Below are 13,894 nucleotides of genomic sequence, written 5' to 3'. Positions count from 1 at the left end.
AGTTTAAAGAAGCCTGGCAGCATCTTCTTTTCCACAGGAGGATTGAAGAAGGGCTTTCAAACAGGGTTTTGGCACCAATACCAGATCCACATTTGCGCTACAAAAAACGTACAAATAGTTTCATTTAGAAACATAGAAGATTGTTGGCGGGAAAAGACCACTGGGTCCATCTAACCTGCCCTTTTAGTATTTCCCTTCTTAATATCTTAGGATAGATGTATGTTTATCACAGGCAGGTTTAAATTCTGTTATTGTAGACTTACCAACCACATCTGCTTCAAATTTATTCCAAGCATCTACTACTCTTTCAGTAAAGTAATATTTTAATAGCAACGACCAGTATGCATCCAACACTGTGAGGCATAGTGGTGCTAGGGCCCAGAGAAACCTAGGCTCCGCCTCCTTGACACTATTCACAGCTTAAATGAAGGTGCTTTTTAATGAAGATAAAAAGAGACACACGAAAGAAAGGTACTGTATGCTCTGAACAGTTTTACTGATATCTATCTAGCTCTGTAGGTAATCAGGGGGTGACAAATTTGCTTTAAGATAAAAAGGAAAAAGTATTGAAGTCAATACTTTAAAGCATTAAACTATTTGAATACCTTTTTCTTTTCTATTTCAAATGTGCTAAATCACAGCCGCTGGAAAATCTAGGTGGAAATCAGATCATTGCAGCCTGTGAATTAGCACACATCGTTACACATAGATGTTATCTCTGTGTGAACTGCAACATGACACATATTTAGAATTTTACCAGTCGTGTCAGTATAAATATCTTGATATGAAACATTCAAAATCTATTCCATTCATCATAGGTGTAGACCTCTATTAAGATATAGAATTCTTCACTGCTCCACTGCAAATCAGGACAGTGGTGAAAGACGTAAAAGATTTCAACATGACACATCACCATGACTAAGATACAAGTCACATACTGAAAAAATAGTAACAGATTTGTTTTAAATGCTTTTTATTGTCTTATTATGTTTTATTTTGTTTTCTGCACATGATTACGGGACCAGCTGTCTGAATTGCTGCTCTGAGTTGCGTGGAGAAATTTAGAGGTTCACTTTACAGCCATCACATGGACATTCAAAGGTCTCAGAGTTAGGCCTTATTCACACGTTCAGTATTTTTTTCTGGTCCTGAAAAAACCCGTGAGAAATGATGGATTGGACATCCGTATTTCCGTAATTCCATTTTTTTACTACTCATTGCTTTTCAATGCACTTCATCCGTATTTTTTTGCGGAAATACGGATGCCAACATGTTACAATCCGTAACCAATCCGTAACCAATTGATTTCAATGAGTGGGTCCGCACCGGGTCCGCACTAGGACATGTCCTTTTTTTTTAGGATAGATTTTTGTGAATAGCCCAATAGACATCAATATGCACTAACTCGGATCCGTAAATTACAGGACGTGTGCATAAGGCCTTACTTCTACTGCAAATCGCATGGAGCTCAATCTCATCCACAACCACTTAGGAGTCTTCACAGATTTACCTGTTATCTCCAGCAGCCCTCATCTCTCTCGGTTGGCCCATGTCCACACAGCTTGCTATACTTTCTGCTGACACATCAGCTGTTTGTCACATAGATAACACACTTGCACTGAACAGCCCAGCAACCCACAACAACAACAACAACACTGGTGGGAAACCATGTCGATCATGTGACCACAGAAATTTGCCCTCACAATAGTTATACAACCACACAGCCACAATGGGGAAGATTTATCAAACATGGTGTAAAGGGAAACTCCCAGTTGCCCCTAGCAACCAATCAGATTGCACCTTTCATTTTCCAGAGAGTCTGTGAGGAATGAAAAGTGGAATCTGATTGGTTGCTAGGGGCAACTGAGCCAGTTTCACTTTACACCATGTTTGATAAATCTCCCCCATTGTTCTTAAATTGTTTTATAGATTCATAAATATTGACATTTTATAGTCAGATAAATTGATACATTGTTGTATATCCACAAAGCCTCCATTCTCAGACATTTCCTTGTAAAGTATGCAATGCTTCATGGTTAAACAGAGCTAAGCACCTAAAAAATTTTACTATGACATTTTTCTCTGTGGTAGGCTTCTATATAGGACAAAAAATGAATATTGCTTTTTACATGCTCTTGCCATAGATCAGGGGTCCCCAAACTATGGCCCGCGGGCCGCATGCGGCCCCCCGAGGCGTTTTATCCGGCCCCCGCCGCACTTCCGGAAGGGACAGCTCTTTCATTGGTGGTCAGTGAGAAGACTGCTCTCACTGACCACCAATAAAAGAGTTCCCCCTTCCAGATCACGCCAGCCCCGAATCCACACTGCTGCCGACATCCGCGCCGAAGGGATCCCCCAGCAGGTACAGCGACGTCATCACTGCCCCTGCCGGAGGATCCCTCAGAGATCATTTCCAGGTTACATCCCAGGCGGGGGGGTTGGCGGTCCGTGCGGCGCGGAGGAGGCTGGCGTCAGGGCGACATCTCACACTGCTCCGAGATCTGTGGTCCTGCTCCGGGATCTGCTGTCTGGTGCAACAGACCGCAGATCCTGGAGCAGTGTCAGATGTTATCCCTGCCGCCAGCCTCCTCCGCGACACACGGACCACCAACCCCCCCCCCCCCCCCCGCCTGGGATGTAACCTGGAAAAGATCTCTGAGGGATCCTCCGGCAGGGGCAGTGATGACGTCGCTGCTCCTGCAGGGGGGATCCCTCCGGCGACTGACCGGCTGAAGAGACTAGAAGAGATGAACACAGTATTAGGTGAGTATATATGTATATATATATATATATATATTTTTTTTTTTTTTTTTTTGTAGCAATGCAGGGGGGCATAATAACTATATGGGGGACATTGCAGTGGGGACAATATAACTATATGGGGGACATTGCAGGGGGACAATATAACTATATGGGGGAAATTGCAGGGGGTCATTATAACTATACGGGGGACATTATTACTATATGGGGGACATTGCAGGGGGTCATTATAACTATATGGGGGTCATTATAACTATATGGGGTCATTGCAGGGGGGCATTATAACTATATGGGGGACATTGCAGGGGACAATATAACTATATGGGGGACATTGCAGGGGGACAATATAACTATATGGGGACATTGCAGGGGGACAATATAACTATATGGGGGACATTGCAGGGGGACAATATAACTATATGGGGGACACTGCAGGGGGTCATTATAACTACAGTATATGGGGGACATTATTACTATATGGGGGACATTGCAGGGGGTCATTATAACTATATGGGGGTCATTATAACTATATGGGGGACATTGCAGGGACAATATAACTATATGGGGGACATTGCAGGGGACAATATAACTATATGGGGGACATTGCAGGGGGACAATATAACTATATGGGGGACAATGCAGGGATACATTATTAGTATATGGGGTGAGGGGGCTGGTTGAGGGTGTGAAGGGGGAGTTAGGGGATGCTGGTTGAGGGGGGAGTGAGGGGTTGAGTGGGGGCTGGGTGAGGGGTGGAAAGAGAGGGATGCTTTTACTTTTGAGGGGGGGGGGGCGTTGTGGCATTTTGCACTGGGATTTGATTATAGTTTTTTTTTTTTAATAGTCCGGCCCTCCGACGGTCTTAGGGACAGTGAACTGGCCCCCTTTGTGAAAAGTTTGGGGACCCCTGCCATAGATAATAAGCTCTTGTGAACAGAGTCCTCATGCCTCTGTACCTATCACTTTGAAAATCCTATGACATGTCTGATATTTTGATTGATAGCAGCCTTGGTGCTGAGAAAATCTTTAGCCCTTCTATAAACCTGTACACCTCTTCTACCAATCTCTGAGCAGAGTCGAAATGTGCTTATCAGAAACAAATAGGAAAAACACTCTGCCTAGTGATCATGGGGATCTCAGGACCTGGACTCCCACAAATCAAAACGTCTAACATGTCAATAGTGATAGGTGCCCTTTAAGTAGTTTGTTACAGATTTCAACTGTACAGGGACCCTCTGTATGGTAAAGTACTGTGGAATACAGATGTAGCCACAGCAAAACATGTGGCGGTGGCACATCTGGCGGCTGCAGTACCCTAGCAGCCCTTGCACCCTGTGTACATGGCCAGAAGTGCATAGACAGTAGTTTCTGTGGCAAGCAGGGACTTCTCTCAAACAAATATCCATTCCAAGCATCAAGGTGATCATTGTTGAAGAGCTTGGCTTATGAACCTTTTATAGGGGAACTCCAGGAAGAGGTTAAAAATGTAACCTTCTGCAGAAGCATATAGCATTGCCTACCTGTCTATCCCTGTTTTGAAAATACCAAAAAATCCATTTGTTTTGGGGGGGGTTTGTTCTGTATTGTGTTTCTGTATTTCCTGGTTGAGCAGTTGTACACAGTACTACAGGTTCCAGAATGCAATGCTTTCCTTCAGCTGTTCATCACAGTCCTCCAGCCACGCCACCTGTGACATCACGCCCTGCCCCCTGTCTGCATCATCAGCCTGTGCCTAGCAAACACACACAATATAAGACAGAAGCATGTAATCTTTGTCTCCTATGGTGGGAGAGAAGTGGGAGCAGAAGACAATATGGATTGGCACAGAGGCCATTTTTCTTCACTTCCTGGATGTCTATCAAATACCAGTGTAGCAGAACCGCACAGATATGGTAATACATTACATAGACACATCTATATAACTTTTAATGTACTTTTAATAGAAAACAAGTTTTGTGGAGTACCCCTTTAACAGCTATCATTCCATTCCCATACATTGTATAAGATATATAAACGTATGTGTTCTCATGTTACAAAATGTGAACATATGATCTTTTTGTAAAATTCTGTGGGGAAAGGGAGGGAGGGAGTTAGAATTATTTTAAAAGAAATGGTTGAGCAAAAAGAACTTTAATGAAAAGGCCAATACATTGTGCATAATAACATGATTTTTTCTTCAAATGGGCACTGTGACATGTCCTAGAGACTTGTTGAATGTTGTTATTTGTCTAGGACATAGAAACATAGAAAAATGTTTATGGCAAAAGAAAATCTGGTCCATCTAGTCTGCTTTTATATAATTTGGTTTATTATTATTAATATCTTAGTATATATATATATTTATCCCAAGCAGGTTTATATTCATTTACTGTAGGTTTACCTACCACATCTGCTGGGAGTTTGTTTAAAGTATCTACTACTGTTTCAGAAAAGTAATAATTTCTCATGGTGCTTCTAATCTTACTGCCAATAACCTCAGATTATGTCCCTTTGTTCTTGTGTTCAGTTTCTTATTACAACACTCCCCTCTTGAACCTTATTTAGGCCTTTACCATATTTGAAGTTTTCAATCACATCCCCCTTTACCCTCTTTCCTCCAGTCTATTCAAATTTGATTCCTGTTATGTTTTGTGTTGTAGACCGGCCACCATTTTTTTGTATGGTCTGCAAAACTGGACACAGTATTCCAGATGTGGTGTCACTAGAGCTCTATACAGCAGGATCACAATCTCCCTCTTCCTACTGGTTATACCTAGCTATACAGACGGCATACCATTATATATATACAGACTGGCATACCATAATATATATATATATATATATATATATATATATATATCCCAGCATACGATTAAGTTTTCCTACCACCTGGTTGCACTGGTGATTTTAAGGCTGACAGAGATCACTACCCCTAAATCCATCTTTTCTGAAGCCTTTACTAACATATGACTGCTGATATGATACTTGGATAGAGGCTTCCTAGCTTTTACAGTATCAGTTTAATTATACCTAGAATTTTAGCTCTTCTCCTGCTAAATTGGGATGGGTGAATATTTTTTTTTCCCTTGGAGAAAATGAAGCAAAAATAGTTGCAAACTAAATTACTCTGACTGTCAATGGTACTAGAACTCAGGTGAAAAGGATAATATACTAATATGACAGCTTAGTTCCCATCATCTTGTCCCATTTGCATAATGATAGTATTCTTGGGTTATGATATTGCCATCATTGTATGTATTGTGATGAGTCATACACCATGCCAGTAAGCAGCGGAATGTTACCCTATTATTAAGCACAACCTAGTAATTTGATGACTAGTGTTTTTGTTTGAGGATCATTAGAATCACCTGACCATATGATAAAATCAGGAAATAGGGTTTAAAAAAAAAAAAAATACGCAAATGAAATCTCGCTTGTGGTCCAAGGAAATAAATGGGATGTAATGTGTGATTTTCTAGGACAGATGAGGTTGTGTTTGATGTATACGTTTTATATGGCTTTTTACGCTTTTAGGCCATGTTCACACAACTTAAGTTAAGTATTAATCACGGCCGTTGTTGCCGATTTGCAACACGGCCATGATTAATACTTAACTTACATTGTGCTGCAGCTAGAGGGAATCCTGTCCGGAGTGTATACACATAGTATATACTCCGGCCAGGATCACTAGGGGAGTTTTCTACAGCTGCTATTCATTGAATAGCGACCGCAGAGAACCTGTCAGTTCACACATCCGAATTCAGCAGAAGTGAAGATCATCCAGCCGGTACTGCTGTAATGGCCAGAGTGATCTTCAGTAACACTGGCCGTTCTGTGATATGGCCGGTGTTTTACGTAATGTGAACATGGACCAACACAATCAGAACAAATAAAGGAAACTGTGGAAACAAACTATACAACCATGTTATTTTAAACATGGATTTTCTGGGTGACTTTCGTACACCATCATATAATCAAGACATCAGATGAAACAAGCTTGACACATACGAAACATATAACACAATTCGAATAAAGCTATACATCACGTTTGAACCATAATCAATGCAAATTCATCCCACCATAGGAAGCGATGGGAATCAGCACCAGATTACCGCTACTTTTCTATAAGCCTTTCTGATATACTTATTCATACTTTTAGGCAGATAGGCTAAAGAAAAGAGGAGTAAAGATTGAGGTAAAGGTTCCCCTGCAGGCTTGCATGGGGCATTGTGTAGATTGGACAGCTAGTCAGGCAGCTGCCAGTCTTGCTTAAACAGTATCTCTTATAAGAAATAACTTCGATATGTCGTCAGGTCTCAGCAGTAAACCCGCTACAATCCTGAGATACAGCAGTGTCATCCACTTCACAGCCGCTCGCTAATTCCAACAATGTAGCCTCATAGACTCACATTGGCAGAATTAGGCGATCAGGAGATACAGCTGGGGAGTGGATCACATTCTCTCCCTGGCTATATCCCCTGATCACAGCGGGTATTAGTAGTGAGACCCACTGCAGTCAATAACTTTTGACATGCCCAATGACATGTCAAAAGTTATTTTTAATGACAGTGACTCTTTCAGCTGACATGATGAAAAGGGATAGGAAACGTGGAAGATAATATATGTGCCTGAATAGTAAAATATAACTAAAAACAATGTTTCTTTGATTTCTAGACTGGTCAACCATAAATCCCATTTTTACCATGGTTCCCCAAACCCAATGGTCAGCAATGATTGATATGCACATAATGTTACTGTCAGTAATAGTGAGCACCACAATAATAGAATTGAAAACTATAAGTACTATAAAATAATCCTTGTTATCCATTGTAATAGTGTAATATAAATGTATATTTCTATATAGTGCAAATTAGAATTTCATACAATCACATCCATATATATGTTATATTTTTCACAGGTTCTCTAAACATATGCATAATTGATATGTAACAATAAAACAGACTGAAATGGAAAGGTTCATGCAGATGAGTTTTTTGGAAAATAAAGGATGAATTGTAAATGCATTGAGGTGCATGCTGTACAGGGGGCTACTTAAAAATTAAAGTAACAAAATTTTAGACTTTTTAATCTAATCGTATTAGATGAATCAATCAATGGTCATATCTTGTAACAGATTTTCTCGCCATTAGGAGATACAGTACATAACATTCAGCTATCTTAGCAAAGGAAAAAGAAACTTACATTTTTGCCAGTGCATGTTCTGCGACAGCAAGTTGGAGTTTTTTTTCTTTGAAGAAGACAGTTTGGCTGTTTGAAGGTTTTCGGTGTGGAACTTTTTTTTTTTCACCTTTTAATTGCAGTTCAACAATTAAAAGAGAGGATGTCTCCTTCAGGGTTTTATAACCCCCAAGTGCCCGGTGTGACATGTCATCATCACATGACCACAAGAAATGTGTCAAAAAAAAACACACATGAAAGGAAACCATCTTCAGTCTTGGCCCATGTGGGCTTCTGTAAACTAAAACTTGCCGGTTCAGAATTGTAACTATAGTTAGAAGAATCTATTGTATATTTTTAAAGCATTCAATAATCAGTAGATGTGTGAATATGTCCAGAACCCTCCCCATTATTACAGATGCCCTGTGTTTTCCCCTCTATAATATAAACTGCACATCAACTTTGAATATGTTATTATTTATGTAAACTGAATAACGGTTTTCAAATTTAATTCGGTTGACAACTTTTTAATTTTTTTTTTTTACTAATGTCCCTAAGGGCATTAGTTTTGTAAGGAAGCACCTGCGGGGGCGTCATGCTTTAATGAACCTCAACCATTCTCTATTTTACTTCTTTTATGACAACACTTGTCCTATATCAGATCAGAGATACTTAATTTAGATGTGAAACAAGCTTATGATAGCTCACATAGTTCAAATCTGATACTTTATGTATAGAAGAATTTATTCAGGATAAGATTAATAGTTGTACTGCTCAAAGAAAAAGAGTTGTATTAAAGGGTTATTCAATAAAAATATTTTTCTTTCAAATCAACTGGTTTCAAAAAGTTATATACTGTAGATTTGTAATTTACTTCTATTTAAAAATCTCAAGTCTTCCAGTACTTATCAGCTGCTGTGTGTCCTGTAGGAAGTGGTGTAATCTCTCCAGTCTGACACAGTGCTCTTTACTGCTACATCTGTCCATGTCTGGAACTGTCCAGAGCAGCAGCTAATCCCCACAGAACACCTCTCCTGCTCTGGACAGTTCCTGCCATGGGCAGAGATGGCAGCAGAGAGCACTGTGTCAGACTGGAAACAAAACATCATTTCCTGTTGGACATACAGCAGCTGGAAGACTGGAGATTTTTAAATAGAAGTAAATTATAAATCTATAAAACTTTCTGAAAGCAGTTCATTTGAAAGAAAAAGATTTTTGCCGAGGTATCCCTTTAACCCCTTAGCGACCCATGACGTATCTGATACGTCATGGTGCCGCGGGGGGTGTTCAGAGAGGGGTCCCGCCGGGACCCCGCTCTGAACGGCGCTGATCCCGGCTGACATGTGCAGCCGGGCAGTACCTCTATTAGCCGGCGCTAATTAAGCCTCTAAGTGCAGCTGTCAAACCTGACAGCTGCACTTAGATGCTTAGATAAACACATCCCTGGTGTCTAGTGGGACGGATCTCCCCCCGCAATGCGATCGCGGGGGGGAGATCCATTCTTCTGCACGTGTCGGGCCTCAGCGTCGCAATGACGCTGATCCCGGCTCAGCAATAGATTGCTATGGCCTGCAGCAGGCCATAGCAATCTATCACCGATCTCATTGATCTTTGCTGTGTATATACACAGCATTGATCTCTATGAGAGATCAGTGCTGTCTATATACAAGTCCCATAGGGGGACTTCTAGTTAAAGTAAAAACAAAAGTAAAAATGTTTTTTTATTAATAAAAAATCACCTCCCCTATTAAAAGTCCAAATCACCCCTCTTTTCCCATTTTATAAATATAAATAAATAAATAAACAAATAAATAAACATATATAGTATCCACACGCACGTAATCACCTGAACTATAAATTAATCACATTCCTGATCTCGCATGGTAAACGGCGTAAGCGCCAAAAAATTCCAAAGTGCAAAATTGCGCATTTTTGGTCGCATCAAATCCAGAAAAAATGTAATAAAAAACTATCAAAAAGTCGCATATGCGCAATCAAGGTGCCAATAGAAAGTACATGTCATGGCGCAAAAAATGACACCTCACACAGCCCCATAGACCAAAGGATAAAAGCGCTATAAGCATAGGAATAGAGCGATTTTAAGGAGCATATATTTGTTAACAATGGTTTGAATTTTTTACAAGCCATCAGATAATATAAAAGTTATACATGTTACATATTGTTGTAATCGTAATGACTTGAGGAACATATCTAACAAGTCATTTTTACCATAGGGCGAACGGCGTAAATGCAAAACTCCCCGAAATCAAAACAAATTCCTTTTTTTTTTCAATTTGACAGCGCAAATGATTTTTTTCCAGTTTCGCAGCATATGTTATGGAAAAATAATGCCTGTCATTGCAAAGTACACTTGGTTTCGAAAAAAATAAGTGCTCATGTGGGTCTCTAGGTGAAAAAATGCAAGCGCTATGGTCTTTTAAACAAGTGGAAAAAGCAAAAGTGCAAAAACGAAAATTGGCTTTGACCTTAAGGGGTTAATCATATACTAAGTAACTCTGATATGTACTAAATATAAATGCAGATATGAGCTGCAAACAATTAGGTGTCACCCAAGTTGTACATACCATTGAGAGCAGAGATGTGGAACCTACGGCCCTCCAGCTTTTGTAAAACTACAATTCCCATCATATATCTGGACAGCCAAAGCTTGCCGAGGTGTGCCTCCCAATGGGGAGATCACCAAACCACCCTGATAGGTAGCCCCTTAAATCCCACTCTGTTGCAAGTATTGGAATATAAATAGGGAAGTACCAGGGTGGTCCCTTTTGCATCAAAGTTGTGAGTATTGCAACATGACAAGGATTTACCAAGGCCAAGCATCCATCCACAGACAGCTGTTTCGGGGTATTTTCCCCTCATCAGTGTAGAGCAGGATTCTGGCTAACAAGGGCAATAAAGAGTAGACCAACAAAACACAGCAATCACAGAGCTCAGGGAGATCAGTAAAAAATATTGAGACTCGCAACTGAGGCTCCACGAGCCCTTTTTTGGATATTTCCATTTATAGGGGGCAATGCATCAATAGAGACTCTTCAGTGAGTACTTCATTGGATTTTTTTTCACTGATCTCCCTGAGCTCAGTGATTGCTGTTTTTATTTTACATGTCACAATAACAGGTGCTCCTTGGCAGCTGTTCAGAAGAGAAGGAGGGTGGACTGTTATGACTTACTTCACATTATGATGTGATCCTTCCATGTCTGTACACATTCTATGAAGGCCACCCTCCAGCTAAACAGGACAAACAAATGCATGGTTATAATTACATTTATTATTATGCATAAAAACCATGGTAGATGCCAGCTGAAGGTTATCTACCCACTGTCAGCTTCTTATGATATTGTCTACTACTTAAATCAACTTTTTAAAATCAATTTGTGTCAGAAAGCTATACCAAATTGTAAATGACTTCAGTTTAAAAATCTTCAGTCTTCCAGTACTTACCAGCTGATGTATGTCCTGCAGGAAGTGGTGTATTCTTTCCAGTCTGACATGGTGCTCTCTGCTGCCACCTCTGTCCATTTCAGGAACTGTCCAGAGCAGTAGCAAATCCCCATATAAAACCTCTCTTTCTCTGGACAGTCCCTGTTCACGGACAGTGGTGGTAGCACTGTGTCAGGCTGGAAAGAGTCCACCACTTACTGCAGGACATACAGCACCTGATGTACTGCAGTAAGAATTACAGTAAGTACAGTAAGTACTGTAAGAATTGATATTTAAAAAAAAAAGTAATTTACAAATGTATATAACTTTCTAAAACCAGCTGATTTGATTTTTTTTCCTCCTGAGTACCAGGGCTGTGGAGTTGGAGTTGGAGCTAGTTTTGGCTGGAGTTGGAGTCGGAGTTGGAGTAGGAGCTAGCTTTGGCTGGAGTCGGAGTTGGAGCTTTAAAAAATCTTTAAAAAATGTAGAATTGAATTTTAATATGAACTTTACAAGTTTTGCTCATGAATATATATTATGAGCAACATTCTAGGACACTGGCCCTATTAGATAAGGGTGGTCATGGGAAAAGTTGTCAGTCACTATTTGGCAGTTTGTTTCTGAACTGGAAGAGTCCATTGTGTGGGGGGAGATCTGTGCTGTGCTCTTCCTGGATGCTGGATGACTGTATATAAGCAGCAGTGTAATATGAAGATATTATGTGTAATATAGAGGAGGAGGAGGAGAAGACATAAGTAGTGTAGCAGTAACGTCTGTCCTCAGTGTGGTGTTTTCTCTCTGGGAGAAGATTGTGTTTTTCTTCCGTGTTCTATGGCTGCAGCTGTGTGTGTGTGTGCGTGCGTGCGCGTGCTATGGCTGCAGTAGGCTGTGTGTGTGCTATGACTACAGCAGGCTGTGTGTGTGTGTGTGTGTGTGCTATAGCTGCAGCTGCAGCAGGCTGTGTGTATGTGTGCTACGGCTGCAGCAGGCTGTGTGTGTGTGCACACTATGGCTGCAGCAGGCTGTGTGTATGTGTGCTATGGCCGCAACAGGCTGTGTGTGTGTGTGGTGTGCGCTATGGCTGCAGAAAGCTGTGTGTGTGCTATTGCTGCAGCAGGCTATGTGTGTCTGCTATGGCTGCAGAAAGCTGTGTGTGTGCTATTGCTGCAGCAGGCTATGTGTGTCTGCTATGGCTGCAGCAGGCTGTGTGTGTGTGCTATGGCTGCAGCAGGCTGTGTGGGTGTGTGTGTATGCTATGGCTGTAGCAGGCTGTGTGTGTGTGTGCGTGCTATTGCGTGCCCCCACAGTGACCTTCTATATCACTGTGTGACCCCTCTTCTATGTTAGAAGAAACATAGAAGACTGTCAGCAGGAAAAGACCACCTGCTCCATCTAGTCTAGTTCTGAGTAGTTCAGGACATGGAGGCTGGAGACTGGCTGCATCCACTGCACACACAGGAGAAGCTGCTTTATATCTTTCCTTATTCCCTCAGAAGTCACCCCAGGATCATGTAGGACATTAGGGAGAAGCTGCTGAGCCAGTGTGATAAATAACTCCCCTGGTATATGACCGGCTATTTATGAAGGAGCAGGAGTCGGAGTCGGAGTTGGAGTCGGTCCTGATACAATTCAGGAGTCGGAGCTGCAGCTTACCGACTCCACAGCCCTGCTGAGTACCCCTTTAACCTGCTGACAACACTGCTGCCATGAACAGTGTATAGAGCAGGCTCAGGACGTGAGCCCACTCTATGCACAGCACCTCAGCTATCAACAGATGGGATTTTTTTCAATGGGAAAAGTAGGGATCATTGCAAAGTACAATTGGTGTCGCAAAAAATAAGAGCTCATATGGGTCTGTAGGTGAAAAAATGAAAACTGTGGCTTTTAAAACACAAGGAGGGAAAGAATAAACTTTGCTCTGTCCTTAAGGGGTTAAAAACTACAGTAAGCCTAGTCAATTGTTTTTTAATTATGAAACACAGCATTTAAAGGACACCTGTCACCCCCTGTGCCGGGGTGACAGGCTCCCGACCCCCTGTTAGATCCCCCTATACTTACGTGATCCCGCCAGTTCCGCTTCCTGAGCCGGTCAGGTCACAGAGATTTCAGCGCCCGAAGCCCGGCGCGCGCGCTGACAGCAGAGTCAGATGCCCATAGAGAATGAATGGGGAGTCCGATGCTCCGTCATTCTCTATGGGCATCGGACTCATCTCTCAGCGCGCGCGCCGGGCCTCGGGCGCTAAAATCTCAGTGACCCGACCGGCTCAGGAAGTGGGACCCGGCGGGATTACGTAAGTATAGGGGAATCTAACAGGGGGTCGGGAGCCTGTCACCCTGTCACGGGGGGTGACAGGTCCTCTTTAAGACTATAGGTAAAAATCACAGTCTCACTGCACAGCTAACACAAGAAAACATATCCAGTCTTCAAAATCTTTAAGTAAAACCTTAACCACTAAATTTACATGCAATTTATTGCAATTTTTAAATGTAAATTGGAAACTTTTGCACAGATTTTTTAAAATGATTTGTTTACAA

At 41.5% G+C, this 13,894-nt stretch overlaps 1 protein-coding gene across 1 annotated transcript in view; it reads right to left on the bottom strand.

Moving 5' to 3' along the window:
* POU2AF1 (POU class 2 homeobox associating factor 1) overlaps positions 1-8,306 on the bottom strand; it is a 52,732-nt gene extending 44,426 nt beyond the window's left edge. Inside the window, exon 1 of the mRNA XM_069949092.1 lies at positions 7,942-8,306. Within this exon, the coding sequence (XP_069805193.1) occupies positions 7,942-7,957 (16 nt within the window). The 5' untranslated portion in view covers positions 7,958-8,306. The remainder of the gene's footprint in view (positions 1-7,941) is intronic.
* Between the last annotated feature and the right edge of the window lie 5,588 nt (positions 8,307-13,894).

Source organism: Dendropsophus ebraccatus, chromosome 12 (assembly GCF_027789765.1).
Source record: "Dendropsophus ebraccatus isolate aDenEbr1 chromosome 12, aDenEbr1.pat, whole genome shotgun sequence".
Lineage (NCBI taxonomy): Eukaryota > Metazoa > Chordata > Amphibia > Anura > Hylidae > Dendropsophus > Dendropsophus ebraccatus.
Note: the sequence above shows the minus strand (reverse complement) of the source record. Positions and strands in the feature narration are given on the sequence as shown.